Source organism: Rhinatrema bivittatum, chromosome 1 (genome assembly GCF_901001135.1).
Source record: "Rhinatrema bivittatum chromosome 1, aRhiBiv1.1, whole genome shotgun sequence".
Classification (NCBI taxonomy): domain Eukaryota; kingdom Metazoa; phylum Chordata; class Amphibia; order Gymnophiona; family Rhinatrematidae; genus Rhinatrema; species Rhinatrema bivittatum.
In genome coordinates, this window is record NC_042615.1 from 86,211,779 (window position 1) to 86,231,019 (window position 19,241).

Sequence of the window (19,241 nt, forward strand, 5' to 3'; positions counted from 1 at the left end):
AATCAAAATGTAAACACTTAGAGAGGTAGTATAGTTAGGGTAGAGATAGTATAATAAAATAAAAATATACATTACCTTGGTATAAAATCAGAAGTGTGAGATAATTATGCTAACAGCTCTTGGTAGGCTTGTTTAAAAAGCCAAGTTTTAATCCCCTTTTTAAATAATTTGATGTCAGCTTCTAGTCGTAATTCCTACAGAATAGAGTTCCATAGAAGTGGTCCAGCAATAGTGATAGATCTTTCTCTTACATTATTTAGGTGGGCAATTTTGAGGGAAGGAATTGGTAGCATCCTTGTTCCGGTTTATCTGGTGATTCTTGAGGGGGTGTGGTAGTGAAGTGAAGAGGTTAGTCATTCAATTTTTTCATTGTAGAGGGTTTTGTGAATTAGTGTTAAGATTTTATGCTGGGCCCTGTATATGACCAGCAGCCAATGAAGTTCTTTTAATATTGGGGTGATATGTTCAGATCTTCTAGTACCTCTCAAGAGTCTAGCTGCAGAGTTCTGCAGAAGTTGCAATGGTCTTGTGATATTTGCGGGAAGGCCTAAGAATAGTCCCACATAGTCTTTAATGGACTATGTCATTGAATTCCGCACCCTTGTGTCGGAATTATATTGGGACATCGACTGCTTACATTCCATATTTCTTGAAGGGCTGAATCCTCGATTAAGGATGAGTTGGCGGCCCGTGCATTGCCCTCTTCCTTGGACTCTCTGATTGACCTTACTGGGTGCATCGACTGTCGACTACAGGAATGCGCTCTGGAGTCCAGAGCATCCCGGAAGGCTGTCCCAGGACCATCCCAAGTCAGACATTTGTCTTCTCCTAGACCAAACCCACTGCTGACTCCAGCGGAGGAGGAACCCATGCAGATGGGTAAAAGTAGATGCCCATACCTGGCAGGCTATGGACTGGATAAGTACTGTCTCCCTCCTATTCTATGCAACCAGGGGTGTTAGGACTAGCCCAACAGGAATGGGGAAACCAACACAAAACAGAGGCTCTCTCTTTAAACTACAAACAAAAATGCCACACAGTTTTCCCACCCTGCCTGCTCTTGATCGCAAGAAGCCTACCTAATCTTGATAAGACAAGTACCTGTAAGACAGTTCTAAAGTCTTTTGGGAATAGGAGGGGTTTTAATCTTTTGAGTATGTTTAATTTGAAGTAACCATCGATTATGTTTAATTTGAAGTAACCATCAATTATGATTTTTTTAATGCAGGACTTCATGGAGAATTTGCAATCTATAAGAATCCCTAGATCTTGTACTTCTAGGTAGATGGGATAGTTTATGGCTGCTTCTTGAATTTCAAGCTCTTTTGTCTTGTTTAATTTAGCTGAGATATATAGGATTTCAGTTTTTTTAGTATTTAGGGAAATATTCATTTGGGTGAATTAATGGTGGATTGGTATATGTCCCAGAGCTTTAGTTTGGTCAATGGACTTTTTGCATTGGTATTAAAATTTGAACGTCATCAGCGCATGGGACTGCTCACCTCTGGGCCCCTGTGCCTCCCTCACAGTCCTGGCCATCCCGGCATGGCCGCGGCATCCCGCGGCGATGACCACCAGGCCTCCTGCGATGCACCGGGCCTTATGCCGAGCCCCGGCATCCTCGACCACTCAAGCCACGCTGCCAGGTGTGCGTGCGTGGACCAGCCTTGCTGAAATAGGAACCAGGGCGGGCCCTAGTTCCGCGGCGCACCCTGATTGAACCCCCGATATAAGGAAGTGACTACCTTCACTTCCTTGCCTTGGCAATCGGGACTTGCTTCTGAGATTGCCTTTGCATCTGTTCCTGTTTGCCTGTTCCTAGTCTCATTCCAGAACTGTTCCTGTGTTCCTGATTCCAAGTCCTGCTTGTTCCTGAGTCCAAGTCCTGCTTGTTCCTGACCTGCCTGCCTGCCACCTGCCAAAGACCTCAGCTTGTTCCTGACCTGCCTGCCTGCCACCTGCCAAAGACCTCAGCTTGTTCCTGACCTGCCTGTCTGATTGCCACCTGCCAAAGACCCCAGCTTGTTCCTGACCTGTCTGCCTGCCTGCCGCCTGCCCTAGTCCTCTGCTTGCTCTCAACCTCGTTGGACCTCTGGCTCTTGACCATTGCTTCGTTGACCACTCCTCGGACTGATATCTGGACTTGACCTTGCTTGCCTGACCACATCCTAGATCCTGGCTCTGGTCCTCGCCTTGACTATTCCATCTCTGTTCTGATTCTTCCTGCTGCCTCCTGTCTTCACTCTCGAACCCTACAGTGCTCCCCTAGTTCCTGTGGGCACATTGGACTTCCATTTCAAAGGAGACACTGCAAGGCCCACTTAAGTCCCAGCAGCCCGGGTCCCTACGGGCTCCTGCCGGGGGGACCGTGCATCCAGTGGTGAAGCTCAACTCGGCCTCTCTCCCTCAGTGCTCCGCGCCCTGGGACAGTGCCTGCGCTGTCTCAGGACAAGGGTTCCAGCCCCGAGCGCAACAGACTGAGGCCTGATAGAATTCTGCATAAAGGGAGCATATAGATATTAAATAGCGTAGAGAATATAGAGGATCTTTGGGGTACTCCGAAGTTGAGATCGATAGGATGTGACTCCCTATCAAGAAATTTTACTTTCAAGGTTCTATTTGTTAGGCAAGAGCTAAACCATTTGAGCGCTGAGGGGTAGATTTTATAAATCTACGCTCGCGCGAACAAAAGTATGCTGGATTTTATAAGAATCGCGCGTAGCCGCGCGTATCTTATAAAGTCTGGGGTCGGCGCACACAAGGGGGTGCACATTTCTGCACCTTCGGCCGGATTTTAAAAGGGTTACGTGCATACGTTATGCGCGTAAACCTTTTAAAAAACCCCTGCGCGCACCGAGCCTATTTTGCATAGGCTCGGCAGCGCGCACAAGCCCCGGGATGCACGTAACTCCCGGGGCTTCACTAAGGGGGGTGTGTCGGGGGCATGTTGGGGCCGACGCATCATTCGGGGCATTCCGGGGGCGTGTTGTGGGCGTGGTGCTGGCCCGGGGGTGTTTCGGAGGCATGGCCAAGGCCTCTGAAACGGGTCCCGGGCTGGGGAATCGTGCGCCAGCAGCGTGCTGGCGCGCACGAGTTACGCCTGCTTCTGGCGCGCGAGTTACGCCTGCTTCTGGCAGGCGTAACTTTTAAAACACAGGTGGGAGGGGTTAGATAGGGCCGGGGGGGTGGGTTAGGTAGGAGAAGGGAGGGCAAGGTGCAGGGGGTGGAAGGAAAGTTCCCTCGGAAGAAACGGGCAGCGCCCGCAGGGCTCGGCGCGCGCGCACCGACCCCAGATTTTATAAGATATGCGCGGCTATTTTATCTTATAAAATCCCGCGAACTTTTGTTAGCGCCTGGTGTGCGAACAAAAGTACGCACGCGTGAGGATTTATAAAATCTACCCCCTTGCATGCGCCGAGCCCTGCACGATTCCCTGGCCCGGGACCCGTTTCGGAGGCCTCAGCCACGCCCCCGAAATGCCCCCAGCCTGGCGCCATGCCCCCAACACGCCCCCCGGAATGCCCCGAATGACGCGTCAACCCCGACATGCCCCCCCCCTAGCGAAGCCCTGGGACTTACGCGCGTCCCGGGGCTTGCGCGCGCCGCCGAGCCTATGTAGAATAGGCTCAGCGCGTGTAGTGGGGTTTTAAAAGGGTTATTTATTTATTTATTTATTTATTTATTTATTTATTTGGACTCTTTTATATACCGAAGTATAGGAAGATGCCTTCACTCCGGTTTACAGTTTTAATAACTTATGCTCGTAACCCTTTTAAAATCTGGCCGTAAGTCTTTAATGCCTATTTTGATTAGTCTATCAAGGAGGATATTATGATATGATATTATGAGGGTAAAGCACTACTTTACAGCCCTTCCAAAGTTTATATGAGACCCAACTGATATGATGACCAGTTTATTCAAATGCTGGAAAGCATTGCAGGGTTAATTATTCTATTACGATACAATTAAAAAAAATATACAATCTGGGCCCAATTTTAAAAGGTGCGCCCAATTTTATAACATGCGCATGCAGCCGAGCACATGTTATAAAATCCAGTGTTGGCGCTCGCAAATGGGTGCACAATTGTGCAACTTGTGTGCGCCGAGCTGTGCAGCCTTCCTCCGTTCCTTCCGAGGCTGCTCCAAAATCGGAGCGGCCTAGGAGGGAAATTTCTTTCCGCCCTCCCCACCTTCCCCTTCCCTTCCCCTACCTATCCCGCCCCCCAGCCCTACCTAACCCCCCCCCCCCCTTACCTTTATCCTATAGATTGCGCCTGCTTCCAGGCATGCATAGGTTGCGCACACCGGCCGACAGCCAGCCTGCGATCCTGGGCACAGTGGCAAATGGCAGCTGTGCCTGGAGGCTCCGGTCCCGCCCCACCCCACCCCTTTTTGCAAGCCCCGGGACAGTGCAAGAGCGGGTTTTCGGGGTTACGCACGTAACCCTTTGAAAATCCACCCCTATGGTTTTTCCAAAAGTGCACTAATACCTGGGCTAATTTGTTGGCCAAATAAAAGATAAATTTTAAAAAAAACAGTATGATATAGGATTGGGCATGTCATTGGATGTCATCCAATTTGACTAAATAACATAGGACATGTTTTCTTCTTCGTCTTTTGATATAAAGAAATACATTTGTAAATGGAGGAGATAACTGGAAGCATGAAGGGGATACATAAAGCATGAATAAAGATACAAAGATCCAAGGGAAGCAAATCTGCTGGAAAGACATTTTGAGGATAATTTTCAAAGCAATTTCCGCATGTAAATTGACTGAAAACTGCCCTCCCACAGTATGACGTTGTACAATGCTCTCATTTACAATGATGCTGAATGCAGACTTGTAGGTGCATTCAGGGGAGGCCTTGACAGGACTGAAAAATAATACGCATGGGAGGTAATTTTCCAAAAGATTTATACATGTAAAATTAGCATGTATCGTATTAATTTTCAAAAGCTCTTTTACCTGCTTAGAAGGTAATTTTCAAAAGGATTTAAGCGCTTATAAACAGGGTTTTATACATGTAAATACACTTTAACTATGCAAGTGGGCTTCTGAAAATTGCTATGATATATGCCATTGAATTGTCACTGGGTTTTACACTCGAAAGTGCACTTTAAGTACATAAATGGGATTATGAAAACTGATGCAATAGTATGTTACACTTTCACGTGTAACACCTTTGAAAATTGTGTCAATAAATTACATATACGCGCATAAAACCCAGTTTTAGGCACGTACATTCTTTTGAAAATCACCCCCTTAGATTGAATTTTCAAGTTCACATGGGATATTTTCTGTACAAAATCTTCCTGCATATTTATTTATTTATTTGTATTCTGCTTTTTTGACACTTCAAAGCACCTTACATTCAGTAGCCAACATTCATGGGTGCTTTGTACCCATGTCAAGTTTCCGACTGGTGTGAAAAAAGTACCTGCAGATTTTGTTTCAAAGTGGACAGTTCAGAAGTTTCCCCATTTTGTCTCTGACATGGTCATTTAGCTAACTCTAATACAGTCAGCATTTAGCTTTTACCACCAGATGAGTCTAAAATTAACTTCACACCGAAATGGCCTGCAGCACAGGCGTAGCCAGGGACTGTATTGTGCCTTATCTTGCCCTGAAGTGAGTATAACCTAGTCTCAGTCAATCTGAGCACCTGCACCAACAGAGTGACAAGCGATGATTTTGCTTGTACCACAGTGGAGTACTCCTGGGTATGAAACTTCATGCAGCCATTTGTCAGTCAGCGACACAGTATGGGCCAGATCTTAAAATCTACGCATGGGCGTAGATTTGTTCACGCAACCCGGCGCGAACAAATCTACACCCAATTTTATAACATGCGCGCGCTGCCGCATGCATGTTATAAATACCAGGCTCGGTGCACGCAAGGGGATGCACACATATGCACCTTGCATGCGCCGAGCCCGAGGGGAACCCCGCTGGCTTTCCCCGTTCCCTCCAAGGCCACTCTGAAATCGGAGCGGCCTTGGAGGGAACATTTTTCTGCCCCCCCCCCACCTTTCCCTTCCCCTATCTAACCCACCCCACAGCCCTAACTAAATCCCCCCCCCCTACCTTATCTCGTTGAGTTACGCCTGTCTCTGGCAGGTGTAACTTGCGCGCATCCACTCGCCATTCCCCATCACAGGCTGCTGTGCCGGAGGATTCAGCCCTGCCCCCGAACCGATGCCACGCCCCCTGCCCCACCCCCGGCCCGCCCATTTTTTAAAGCCCTGGGACCTTCACGTGTCCTGGGGCTTGCGCGCACCACCGAGCCTATGCAAAATAGGCTCAGTGCGCACAGGGGCAGATTTTCTCTGGTTACGCGCGTATCTTACGCGGGTAGCCTTTGAAAATCTACCCCTATATCTTTCTCCATTAATATATATATATCATTGCAGTATGCCCACGGTGAGACGGTGTCCTAGTCACAGTTTTGAAAAAATGAGTCTCTGGGAGCATATAAAATTGAAGAGAAATGATAACGTCCTGAATGGGTAATGGCAGCTTGATCCAAGGTCTAGGAGGAAAAAAGCAGAAGCATGGAAGCAAGGAGGAACCTGCCTCAAGTGGAGGACTAGGCTGAAAATATAGGGAATGAATAGGAGCATAATAAGTACCAACAGCAGAAAGATAGAAAAAGGCAAAAGACATAAATATGTTTCTAAACTGCATGAGGAATTGATAAACTGTTGTGTGTCTATGGGAAAAATGCTTTTGCACATCTGTCCCCCTTTCTCCGATAAATGCCTTGTTAGGTAACTAACTCGGAATTACTGTATTTGTTTTTCTAAATGGAATTATTACCTGGGTAGGATCTAAAGAACAAGCCAAATTCTTAAATCCCAGATACTTGAGGTATTTAGCTACCACTTGACATTCTCCAGGCTGTAATAATTCCTGATATTTTCCCAGAATGTTATGGACCCTTCTCATGATCTGAACAACTATACTTAGATCTTTTGAATCCTCTCCTGTAAAAAGAAATAAATGAAAAAAAAATCTAATCAGTTAAAAAAATATTATCAACTCATAGGAGTCTTTGAAAACTAGGATACCTTTTCAAAGATAGAAAAATAAAAAAGATGATGCAGAAATGAGCTTTCAAGACTTCATAGGCCTTTCTTCAAATAAAACTATAATGCTGTAGAAGGCAGCTTTTATTTTCAGAGAATGCTGTCTTTTTTATTTGTCCTTTAAAATGTATAACTACCTCCAAAGACTCCAGTTTTCTTTAGGACACATAGGGTGACTAAGAATTCTACATATTCACTTAATACAAATTTCCTTCTGCAGTCAACAAGATTTATGATGCATTTTTGCACTATTTTTACAGACTATCTTATCTGCAATGAAAGCAGTAGTTCTAATGAGCTTAAAGTAGCAACAGACTATTTCTCTCCTAGTTTTATCATTTCCAAGTTTAATAATATATTTTACTTGTAATGATTTATGCTTTAATAAAAGAAAATCTCCTAATGGCCTTTTAATCCTGAAGAATAAATGTTCTGTACTTTCCATAAATGTAGGAACCTTTTCAACTAGTAAACTTTTATTTTTTGCATTTCTGAAATATAGTTGTAAATTGTGTTTAGAATTACTTTGAATGACAGGAAAGCAACTTTGCTTACTGTAAACAGTGTTCTCCATAGACTGCGGGATGAATTAACCATAATGGTTGGGTGACATGGTGCTAACATGGATCTAGATCTCAGAGCTCAGTAAATGGTTTTCTAAGGAAGCGTTGGAGCTCTCATGAGCAAACTGCCTTCTGAGCTCCTCAGTCTCTTCCAGAACTTAGGTTTTTGCATGGTATTTGACTCTCCAGAAAGGTGGGTGATATTAAGCATATGGCTAATTCATACTACTGTTTATGGAGAACCTTGTTTACAGGTAAGTAAACTTGCATTCTCCGTCAACAAAAAGGAATTAATTAGCCATAATGCGCGGGGAATCCCAAATTGAGAGTTGCATTATGGAGAAATACTTAAATACAATCTGGACCTCACCAAATGGAGAATGGTCTACTGAGTGAATAGGCTAAGCAGAACTACTTGTTCGAAGGTACTATTTGGGACATGATGTCCAGACAGTAGTGGGACATTAAGGTGTGCACATTCTACCAAGTAGCTTTACAGATATCTTCAATGAAAGTGATCCTGAGATGAGCTACTGAAGTTACCATAACTCTGACATGATGAAACGATTGTCTCTTTAATCTGTAAGCCTATCAGAACATTAGTAGTAAATTATACAGTATGCTAGCCAATTGGACAAAGTTTGTTTGGCAACTGCTTTTCCCTTTCTATTGGGATCAAAGAACATGAACAGTTGAGATGTTTGATGCTGACGTTAAGTCCTCTTTAGTCAATAAGCTAGGGCTCTCTTACAATTCAAGGAGTGAAAAGTCTGTTCTCTAAGCACCCATGATTTTAGAAAGAATTTAGACAGTACAATCATTTGAAATATAGAACGCAGATAACACTTTTGGAAGAAACTTGGGATGGATGCATAGAACCAAACTATTATGAAAAAAAAGAGACAGTAATGAGAAACAACACTTTCAGGAGAAAAACTTCAAGTCCACCCATCAAGTCTGTTTGGTAGTCTTGTCAAGGAAGTTTCCTGAGTTGAGATAATTCTACACTGAGATCTCAAAGCACTAGAGGTTTACTAAATCGAGATCTGGAAAGTCACAAACCTTTTATGAACTTAACATAGAAAATATAGAAACATAGAAATGACTGCAGAAAAAGACCAAGTGATCCATCCAGTTTGCCCAGCAAGCCCATGGTAGCATCTGCCACTGCGTGAAGGCTACCCCCATGCTTCTCAGTTTCCCAGACCGTAAAAGTCAAGGCCCTCATTAGTTGCTGTTTGAATCCAATTCCCCAATACCCAATATGCTTATCAGTTTCCCACACTGTAAAAGTCAGGGCCCTCATTTGGTGCTGTTTAAATCCATTTCCCCATTACGCTTTGCTGTTGAAGCAGAGAGCAATATTAAATTGCTACGAAGTATCCGGCTTATTGGTTAAGGATAGCAACCGCCACATTAGCAAAGGGGATAGAGATCAGATCCCCTTCACCTTCTGGAAATATATCACAGTGGCACTGATATTAACCTTCACTAAAGAGGTGCTAAGGACTGAGGATGCAAGGAAGAATAGATACTGAGTCAAATCCCTTTGATTACAGGAAAGGGGATCCAAATGGCTGGTCCTATACCAAGTCAAGAACTTCTTCCACTTCAAACAATAGGATCATCTGGTTGAGAGGTTTCTAGCCAACATCAGTTCATCCTACATCTCCATCAGAAAGATTAAGGAGGAGACTACTCAGTGCCAGGGTCAGGGATGGAAAGTTGGGATAGCAGAGCCTGCAATTTTCCTGTTCAAGAAGGGTCAGATATATCCTCAACAAAATTGGAGACTGAACTGATAGGTGGGCAAGATTTGGAAACCATACTTGCTGTAGACAGGTTGGTGTAATAAGGATTATCCTCACTTTGTTCCAAAAGACCTGTTGAACAGACCTGATGGTTAGAGGAATTCGTGTGTATGCATCAAGTAGACAGTTGACCCAGTTCAGCAGAAAAGCATCAAGATGCTAGGATGCATGGAGCAGAACTTATTGACCTACCTGTTAACACTTGGATGTGAATAGGTTGATCCCTGGTGTTCCCCATTGACTGAACAAGTCTTCTATGACTCTTTGAACCAAGAAGTACTTGTGAAATGTAACACACAACTGAGGCAGTCCACCAATGTATTCTGGATTCCCAGAAGTTAGGTCACCTGGCAATGGGCATTAATTTCCTGCCCACAACCAGATTTGGATGGCTTCCTGGTAGAGAGCATAAGAGCCTCCCTGCTTGTTTATATAAAACATGATCACTTGGATTGGATTAAAATTCTCTTTTCTGAGAGGTGAAAGAGCATAACAAATGGCTCATAGTTCGACGTGGTTGATTTGCAAATGACTGTCCATTAGGGACAATAATAGAGATGTGAATCGTGTCCTCGATCGTCTTAACGATCGATTTCGGCTGGGAGGGGGAGGGAATCGTATTGTTGCCGTTTGTGTGTGTAAAGTATCGTGAAAATCGTTAAAATCGTGAGCCGGCACACTAAAACCCCCTAAAACCCACCCCCGACACTTTAAATTAAATCCCCCCCCCCTCCCGAACCCCCCTCCCAATGCCTTAAATTACCCTGGGGTCCAGCGGCGGTCCATAGCTAAATCGGGGGAAGGGGGAGGGCAGGAAAACCGGCACACTAAAACCCCCTAAAACCCACCCCCGACCCTTTAAATTAAATCCCCCCCCCTCCCGAACCCCCCCCCCAATGCCTTAAATTACCCTGGGGTAGAGCGGCGGTCCGAAACGGCCTCCTGCTATTGAATCGTGTTGTCTTCAGATGGCGCCATTTTGCAAAATGGCCGCCGCAAAATGGCGGCGGCCATAGACCAACACGATTTGACTGCAGGAGGTCGTTCCGGACCCCCGCTGGACTTTTGGCAAGTCTTGTGGGAGTCAGGAGGCCCCCCCAAGCTGGCCAAAAGTCCCTGGGGGTCCAGCGGGGGTCCGGGAGCAATCTCCTGCCGCGAATCGTTTTCGGTATGGAAAATGGCGCCGGCAGGAGATCGGCTGCAGGAGGTCGTTCAGCGGGGGTCCAGAACCCTCGCTGAACGACCTCCTGCAGTCGATCTCCTGCCGGCGCCATTTTCCGTACCAAAAACGATTCGCGGCAGGAGATCGCTCCCGGACCCTCGCTGGACCCCCAGGGACTTTTGGCCAGCTTGGGGGGGCCTCCTGACTCCCACAAGACTTGCCAAAAGTCCAGCGGGGGTCCGGAACGACCTCCTGCAGTCGAATTGTGTTGGTCTATGGCCGCCGCCATTTTGCAGCGGCCATTTTGCAAAATGGCGCCGGCTGAAGACAACACGATTCAATAGCAGGAGGCCGTTTCGGACTGCCGCTCTACCCCAGGGTAATTTAAGGCATTGGGGGGGGGGGGGTTCGGGAGGGGGGGGGATTTAATTTAAAGGGTCGGGGGTGGGTTTTAGGGGGTTTTAGTGTGCCGGTTTTCCTGCCCTCCCCCTTCCCCCGATTTAGCTATGGACCGCCGCTGGACCCCAGGGTAATTTAAGGCATTTGGGTGGGGGATTTAATTTAAAGGGTCGGGGGTGGGTTTTAGGGGGTTTTAGTGTGCCGGTTTTCCTGCCCTCCCCCTTCCCCCGATTTACGATTTTTTGACGATAAATCGGGGGAATTGGTATTGTATCGTGGTCCTAACGGTTTTTGACGATTTAAAATATATCGGACGATATTTTAAATCGTCAAAAAACGATTCACATCCCTAGACAATAATCCTAACATCCATGTCACACCAGTGGAGAATTGGTGGAGGTGATGGTAGACAGAGTCAGTTGATGCAGCAGAACTCATAGCAAGAGGCTTATATTCAGAAATTCCTTAATTCATCCATCACTGAAGTGATGCTCTCATCCCAGAGACCACAGAGATTTGATCAGATTGAATTTGACAGAGCTGATCCCATTGGCTTTGAAACCCATTTTGAAAGACATGCATGTGCGACATGCACAGCAGCCACAATGTGATCATAAAGGACCTTATTAGTCCCATAAATAATGCAGTCCTTTTGACAGAGAGAAATGCTTTCTTCTGAAGTGATTCTATCCAGGCTTCTATGAACTGAATTCTTTGAGCTGATTCCTGGTTTGACTTGGAAAAGTTGACCAGGAAACCCAGGGACCATATGGACTTTTTGAGGGACTCCAGAACTCCTGATGGAGATGGACCCATCACAACTAATCACCCAGGTATGGGAATATGAAGATTCCCTGAAAATGAAGCTATGTTGCTCTTACTGCAAGGCATTTTATGAACATCCTTGGAGCCATCAAGAGGCCAAAGGGGAGCACCTTGTATTGGTAGTGTGCATCCATCTTAAACCTGATGAATTTATGAAGGGTGGGATGAATGGTAATGTGTGCATAAGTGTATTTCATATCCAGTTCACACAGCCAATCCCACAGTATAATGAAGGGAGAATTGTCTGGAGCGAGATTATCTTGAACCTCTCCAAAACTGGCAGCTTGTTCAGTCTTCTCAAGTCTACTATAGACCTCAATCCTCCCTGACATCTTGGAGATTAGAAGTACTGGGAAAGGAGTCCCTGGCCACAGTCCTGGGAAGCTACAGGTACGACCGCTCTTCAGTATTTTCTTTTGATTTTCTGTGTATTATTTTTTAAAATAGCTTAAAAGTTCTGTTTGAGGGGCTCTAAGGCAGTGGCAAAAATGTTGATAAAACAATAAGGCAGTAAAGGCATAAGGCCAAAAGATGAAAAAATTTAAGGGAGAGACTAAGACATGTCTGTGTAGTCCTTTCACTGAGAGCTGGGCCCATGTGAGTGCCGTGAGATGATATCACCCATATGTTCTGGTTAATTCATGCCTGCTTGTCAATGGAGAACTATGTGAATGCCAATTGTTACATTCCTTTTAAAAGGGTAATTTTCAAAGCCACACATGGGCATAAGATCTGTTTTTATGTGCTAAGTAGTTCTTTGAAATTAACCCTGGCGGGCATGCATATAAAAATGCACACATAATCTGATTAACATGTACTTTATATGTACACTCATGGTAGGCATTCAAAGGGGCTAGACTTGGGGTAGGGATAGGAATTAAGTGCAGATTTTGGGGTTTTCAAAAGTCTGCTTGTTATTTTGTGTGCACAAGTTACACACTGCTATGAGCAGATGTAACTTCCTGCATGTAACTTGTGCACATACTAGGGGACTTCACGCCTACATTTTCAAAGCAACTTAATGCATGTAAAATCACCTTGAAAATATGCAGTAAAATGTATGTGCAATAGATACACGCAGACCTTATTGCTATGCGTGGTGTTCTAACATTATCCTTCAAGAGTGCATGGAAACTAGGCAGACCAGAGAATCTGGAGAAAATTCTCTCACCGGAAAAGCTGACACTGACAATGTTTCATAGTCCCTGCTTTCCTGGGGTTTTCATGCCAATAATTATATGCAATAATCATGCATACCTTGTTTTTTGCAGTGCTCTACCCACACGCCGAAGCAGGCATCTAATCCTGCCATTTCTGCAGTGAGCTTCCTTGAATTACTTTGGCAAGTCTTCAGGTATCTGTCCAGTCTGCTTATTCCAGAGGGTAAATTATTTATAATATCTCTCTCAATGGATGAAAAAATTGCAGTCCATTGTTGAAGCTCATTTTCACCCTCTTTTACTTTAAGCCCTTTCTTGTTTTGCTCTGCAAATCTGTCCCATATGGTCTTCGACACGAATGAATATTCCTGTAAAAACTCAGCATATAAAAACTATTTCCAAAGACCATTTAACATAAACATAATTTTATAAGCACTGTTTCTAGCTCTGTTATTTTCAGATTTGCAGATATCTGACTTTACTGCTAATGTTAAAATGTTCTATATAATCAGGAGGTGATTCTCCCAGCTACCTATGAAATAGGCAGAAGAAATAAAGCAACAACAGTCATAATGTCTCATACAGTATGGGACTGTTAAAATATAATGATCTGTAACTTCTGATGGTTTAATTACCCAGTAATCATAAAGGAGGAATGCAATTTCCAAAACTCCAGTCCTTGAGCCACAAATTGGCCTGGTTTTCAGGGTATCCACCATAAACAGGCAAGGGATAGATTTGCATGCATTGCCTCCATCGTATACAAATCTATCTCATACAAATTCATTGTGGATATCCTGAAAACCTGCCCTGTTGTTGGTTTATGAGGATCGGAATTGGCCTGTAAAATGGGATATTTTTCTAATGGCTCAAATTGGTGCAAAGTCCGCAAGTATCTTTTATTTGCAGACTTTGCACACATTTTCAATGTGAAATTACACGTGTACTCCTCCCACACATTTATACCTGCTAACATTGTGTCCATGCACCTACTTGTGAAATGTGAAAAGTATGCATGTACATTTATTTATTTATTTAGTTACAACACATATTCTGCTGAGCTTAAAATCTTAACCTCATCATATTACAATAAAAATATTTTAAAAAACAATATTATCAACCCATAAATATAAAATGCAGTTTAGACCATTACACATAAACATCATACAATAAACTGTAGATACAGTAGAAAGTACTCATACAATAGAAACTGCCAAACATAAACAATGCATATAAATACAAACCCTCCCCAACCCCTGCAATGCTTCTTTGCACTGCCGATAAATTTACATGTGTAGAGTCACTTTGAGCAAACTTTAACTTTACCAGCACATGGGGAGAAGAGTTTTCCAAAAGCCCACTTCTGCAGTTAAAGCACTGCACCCAGATAAATTGCTTTGACAAAAGAAAAACTAAGAAATCTTATCCCTGCTAGAGCAATAAGAATAAGAATGTCTAGACAGCAAGTTTCAAAGCCATTTCCACAGGTAAAACAGTACTTTACTCACCAAAATGGCCTTTTATAAAATTGCCTACCCTATATGCACATAACTACGCATGTAAGTTTACCTACAGTGGGACGCAGAATTCCCAGTGGCAGGGCTTTGAAGTGGTTTGCACCTACATGGATACTTTGGATTTTCTAAAGTATTCTTTGCATGGATTTTCCCCAAAAAAAATACCCGCAAAAATTAGTAGGTGTAAAAGTATACGGGGAAGGTGTGCACATACTTTCTCTTTAAAAACTGGTGTAAAGTCTATGGGTAATTGATTTTAAATTTATGCAGTCAATAACAAAATTCCACCTCCTTCCCCCTTGGACATCCATTGTGTATTCTTCTGATAAAGGCTGCATCAATCTTTTCCTTACCTGACTCACTGCATGATAACTTTGAGGTCAATATTCAGACATGGGCAGCTAAGTAACCCCTGGATTCATCATTCCGCTATAAATATGTTACATTTGCCAGTCACAGCCCCTTGCAACCAGCCTCTTGTACTTACCTGTGCCGTGGAGCGGCTCAGGCGGGCCCTGGAACGCTGGTGATAGTGGGGAGCAGCTGCCGATGCAGCTCCTCTCGGGCTCCCGCTGGGCAGTCACGGCCAGCCTCTCTGGCACTGCTCCCTCCCGGCACATGGCAGCACACTGCCTCGGGCTCCTTCCTCTCCCCAATCCCCTTAGGCACGCGCATGCACCGCCTCCCGAGATTTAAAGGGACCACAGCAGGAAATTGCCACGGCCCCTCCTTCCTGCTTTCAGCACCTTTTTCTACTTAAGGCAAGGTCTGCTTCTCCCAACTATGCCCTTAATACAGATAAGTAAATTACCTCCTATGTCTGCAGAACCAAACCCTAATGGGAATCTCCTGAACTTCCTTTCAAAACAATGTGTTTTTTCTTACCATATTATTAACCTTCAATTTGCTGTGTTACTATACTGAAAAAGTTAAATAGAATAAGGTCATGCAACCACAGGACTAGATGCATAAAGCCATAATATTTTTTCACAGGAACATTCCACTATCATTAGGAAATTTCACCACAATAGTGGGACCCCTCCTCTGAAAAGTATTGTGGCTCTATGGTGCACTCTTTTATCTCACAGCTACATACTGCAGGACAAAAGAACATGGCGATCAGCTCTTTAATGCAATGATGGCCCCAAACTCAAGGAACCGTCAACGCCTGGAACCACCATTGCCTTAAAAGGCCTGCTGCTGAAAAATAGACCTCCAAATAAATAGGTTGAGTGGAGATCACATGGCTGGGGCAAGGTTCAGGTCAACAAGATTTTTCAAAATGGTGCCTACCGGGCCAGGGTGCAAGGATGTGCCTTGGCCCCATCTTGGGACCTTACATTCCTTTTAAAGATTCAGAGGGTATGGGAGGGGGGTCGGTGGGTGAGGGGGTACTAAAACCACAGTGCTTAAATTTTAACTTTGGGGCAGGGGAAGGACATTTGGGAGGCCACTGAAACCCAATAAGTCTAACCTTTGGGGGGAGGGGGAAGGGGGCTTAGTCTTATAGTGTATCTGTTGGGGGGAGGAGAGGCCAGGGCCATTGTGGTGCAGCTACATTTGTCTATTTTTTACTTTTGGCAGTCTCAAGGTACCCCTGGATTGAGCTGGGTGTTAGCCCTGACCCCCACTCAACCTTTTTTTGATCCACTGGTTGTTTTGTTTTTTTTTTTGGGGGGGGGGGTGGCACTTAGTGTGAGGTGGGAGCCTCTGGACCACATTAGGGTCCTGGGACTCCTGCCTCACATTTACCGCGTTTCAAAAAGGTGTTATTTTATCGCTACTGACCACTTTCTCGGTTTGATGCGATAAAATATTTGCATCAAATTGCCCAGTAATGACCTTCTTACATGCAGGGTGGAGATATGCTAAATATCACACAATATTGCGTGATAGTGCTCTATCACATGATATACAGCATATATCATGCTATATATTCTGTTTAACGTGTATTACAGCACTACCAGAGCTTGATGTATCTCCAAGATAGTTTGCCACTTTCCCCATTCATGCTAGAACAAATAGCAAGCCAACAATTCTTGGCTAGTAAAATATAGAAAATAATAATTTGAAATCTCTTACATGAGGTGTTTTAGTATCTTTACTAGCAGTGGAAACACCCTTTGGCTTATCTTTGTGAGTTGTAATGGTTGTTGAAATGTTGCCTTCTAGGGTTTGTCCATAAAACCGATAATATTCCTTCATCTTTTGATATCTTGCTATTAATCTTGGATCTTTCGGTTCCCCTAAAATAAAGCAGAATACAGTAAAAAAAAATATTAAACATCAAAACATGAGATATTCTAAGTATTTGGGTACTTTGCCCTATTATTTATGAGAATAGGGTTAGGTGGGGGAAATTATGTGCATATAATGAAATATTCAATATTTACTAATAATTTTCACTTCTGACTATGCTGCACTACCAGAATTGCTTGCATTTAGAGTACTAGATCTGTTCTGAAAATTGCCTTTCACTATATGAAATTACTACATGTACATCTTATACATTATCTTTATTTCTATATATAAGATGCAGAAGTCATAAGATACTGGATTAACCTCTACAACAAGAAAATATGACAATTCCTGTTTTATGATTTTAAAAGGCGATTTATTGTGAGTTGTAGCTTTATTTGTGTTTACTGAACATATTGACGCTTCTGCACCAATTTTTGACATGGCTAAACATAATACAGAATTCATAAAAATGGGGGCCCCATCCATAGATGGGTCCAGTTACCCCTGCTCAGAACTGAGAAAAGCTTCATCCAAAAAGTCTTCCCCAGCTCGGGTGAATAAAAGTAATTATATTGTGAGTCTGAAAAATGATGCTGAGAGGCCTTCTGATTTCTACAACTTCAGTTTGAAGCCTAAGATCAGAAAATGATATCAAACAGCAGATCACAAAGGAAGCTCAGACTGCTGATAGTAGCATTGGAGTGGCACCTGGAGAAATGGAAGAACTCAACCACAAGTGGAGAGATGTGACAGCACATGTGATCTATAAAGTTGCCAAGATCAGATGCTGTGCCAGAGATCATCTCTCCCAGAATACCTTACACACATAGGGGTAGATTTTCAAAGGGTTACATGCGTAAGATGTGTGCGTAACCCCTGAAAACCTACCCCTGCGTGCGCCGAGCCTATTTTGCATAGACTCGGCGGCACGTGCAAGCCCCGAGATGCACGTATGTCCCCAGGCTTTCAAAAATGGGCGGTTCAGGGGCGGTCAGGGCATGGCCGGGGAGGGGCTGCGGTTCGGGGCGGTCTGGGGGTGGTCCAGGGGCGTGGCCGGGGGCGTGGTGGCGATCCGGGGGCGGTCCCTCCGGCACAGTGGCCAGTGCTGGGGGATGGCGCGCCGGCAGCTAGCCGATGCGCGCAAGTTACGCCTGCCTCGGCAGGTATAACTTTTGAAACAAAGGTAAGGGGGGATTTAGTTAGGGCTGGGGAGTGGGTTAGATAGGGGAAGGGAGGGGAAGGAGGCGGGGGCTGAAAAAAAGTTCCCTCCAAGGCCGCTCCGATTTCGGAGCGGCCTTGGAGGGAATGGGGAAAGCCATCGGGGCTCCCCTTGGGCTCAGCGCATGCAAGGTGCCCCTTGCACTCGCCGACCCCAGATTTTATAACATGCGCATGGCAGCGCGCGCATGTTATGAAATCGGGTGTACATTTGTGCGTGCCGGGTAGCGCGCACAAATGTACCCAGCGCGCGTAGGAATTAAAATCGGCCCCATAGAGGAGATGGCAGCTGGAAACACCATTCTCGAGAAGGCCAGGAACTATCCAGTCTTATCCTAATAGAAAAATATAAGTTGACCTTTCAACTGCACCAACATAATGATCACTCTGCTACAACGCAACATGCCTACAGCTAAACCTTCAAGGGCACATATATATATTGATGTGATGCAGTGCTCATTTTTGCCCTTAGAAGTGTGTCCCTGCTCCTTACAACATTCATGTGGAGACCATTGGTTCAGTAAAGAATTTTGTTTTGAACAGCAGCGCCGGTGCGGAAAGTGTTTTCTAAGAGCGACTGGACTGGTGAGCAGAAACAGCCCCTGTGTGAGCAAAACCCTAAGGGCTTTGAAAAGATTATACTTTTTGCCTCTGTGCAGGAACTCAGGAAGGTCACGGGGCCTTGCATGCTCCATGGCCTTTCTAGTGCACCCTTGTGCCCAGGACCAGAACGGGAAAGGGGCTGCACTGATAACTATCTCAAAACTGGATTCTCAACAACCTGCAAAATTATATAAAAATATGTCTTCAGTGTGCACATAATACAGAAGAAAGGTTTTTTTTATTCTATGGGCTTGATTTTAAAAAAGATTTACATGAGTAAGTGGGCTTTTGAAAGTTGGCCAGGGGTTGTGCACATAAAAGTACATACATAGCTCACTTACTTGCATATGTTTATATGCATGAAAAAGACACATTATGGGGATGGAGTTGAAGCAGGGAAATCATTTACATGCATACTTTTAATAACACTAGAAGCCAGGATGCTCCCCTCCCCCCCTCCCCCCCTTCCCCCATTCATCCTGCTCTGTGCCCCCCTTCCTACCCCAATATGACATCTTTCCACACCTTAATAAGACACGGGAATCCATAGTGGGTAAGAAAAGGCCGCAGCTTTATTAATTAAAACATTAATGATATTTATCATACCCGAGCCGTGGAAAAAACCATGACGTATAACTGTGATGCCCTCAATCAG

General features: G+C 44.5%; 1 protein-coding gene across 1 annotated transcript in view; it reads right to left on the reverse strand.

Moving 5' to 3' along the window:
- The window catches only part of DDX60 (DExD/H-box helicase 60), a 444,355-nt gene that overhangs the window by 325,254 nt on the left and 99,860 nt on the right, over positions 1–19,241 (reverse strand). The window contains 3 exon segments of the mRNA XM_029604155.1: positions 6,819–6,985; positions 13,105–13,375; positions 16,607–16,770. Of these exon segments, the coding sequence (XP_029460015.1) occupies positions 6,819–6,985; positions 13,105–13,375; positions 16,607–16,770 (602 nt within the window).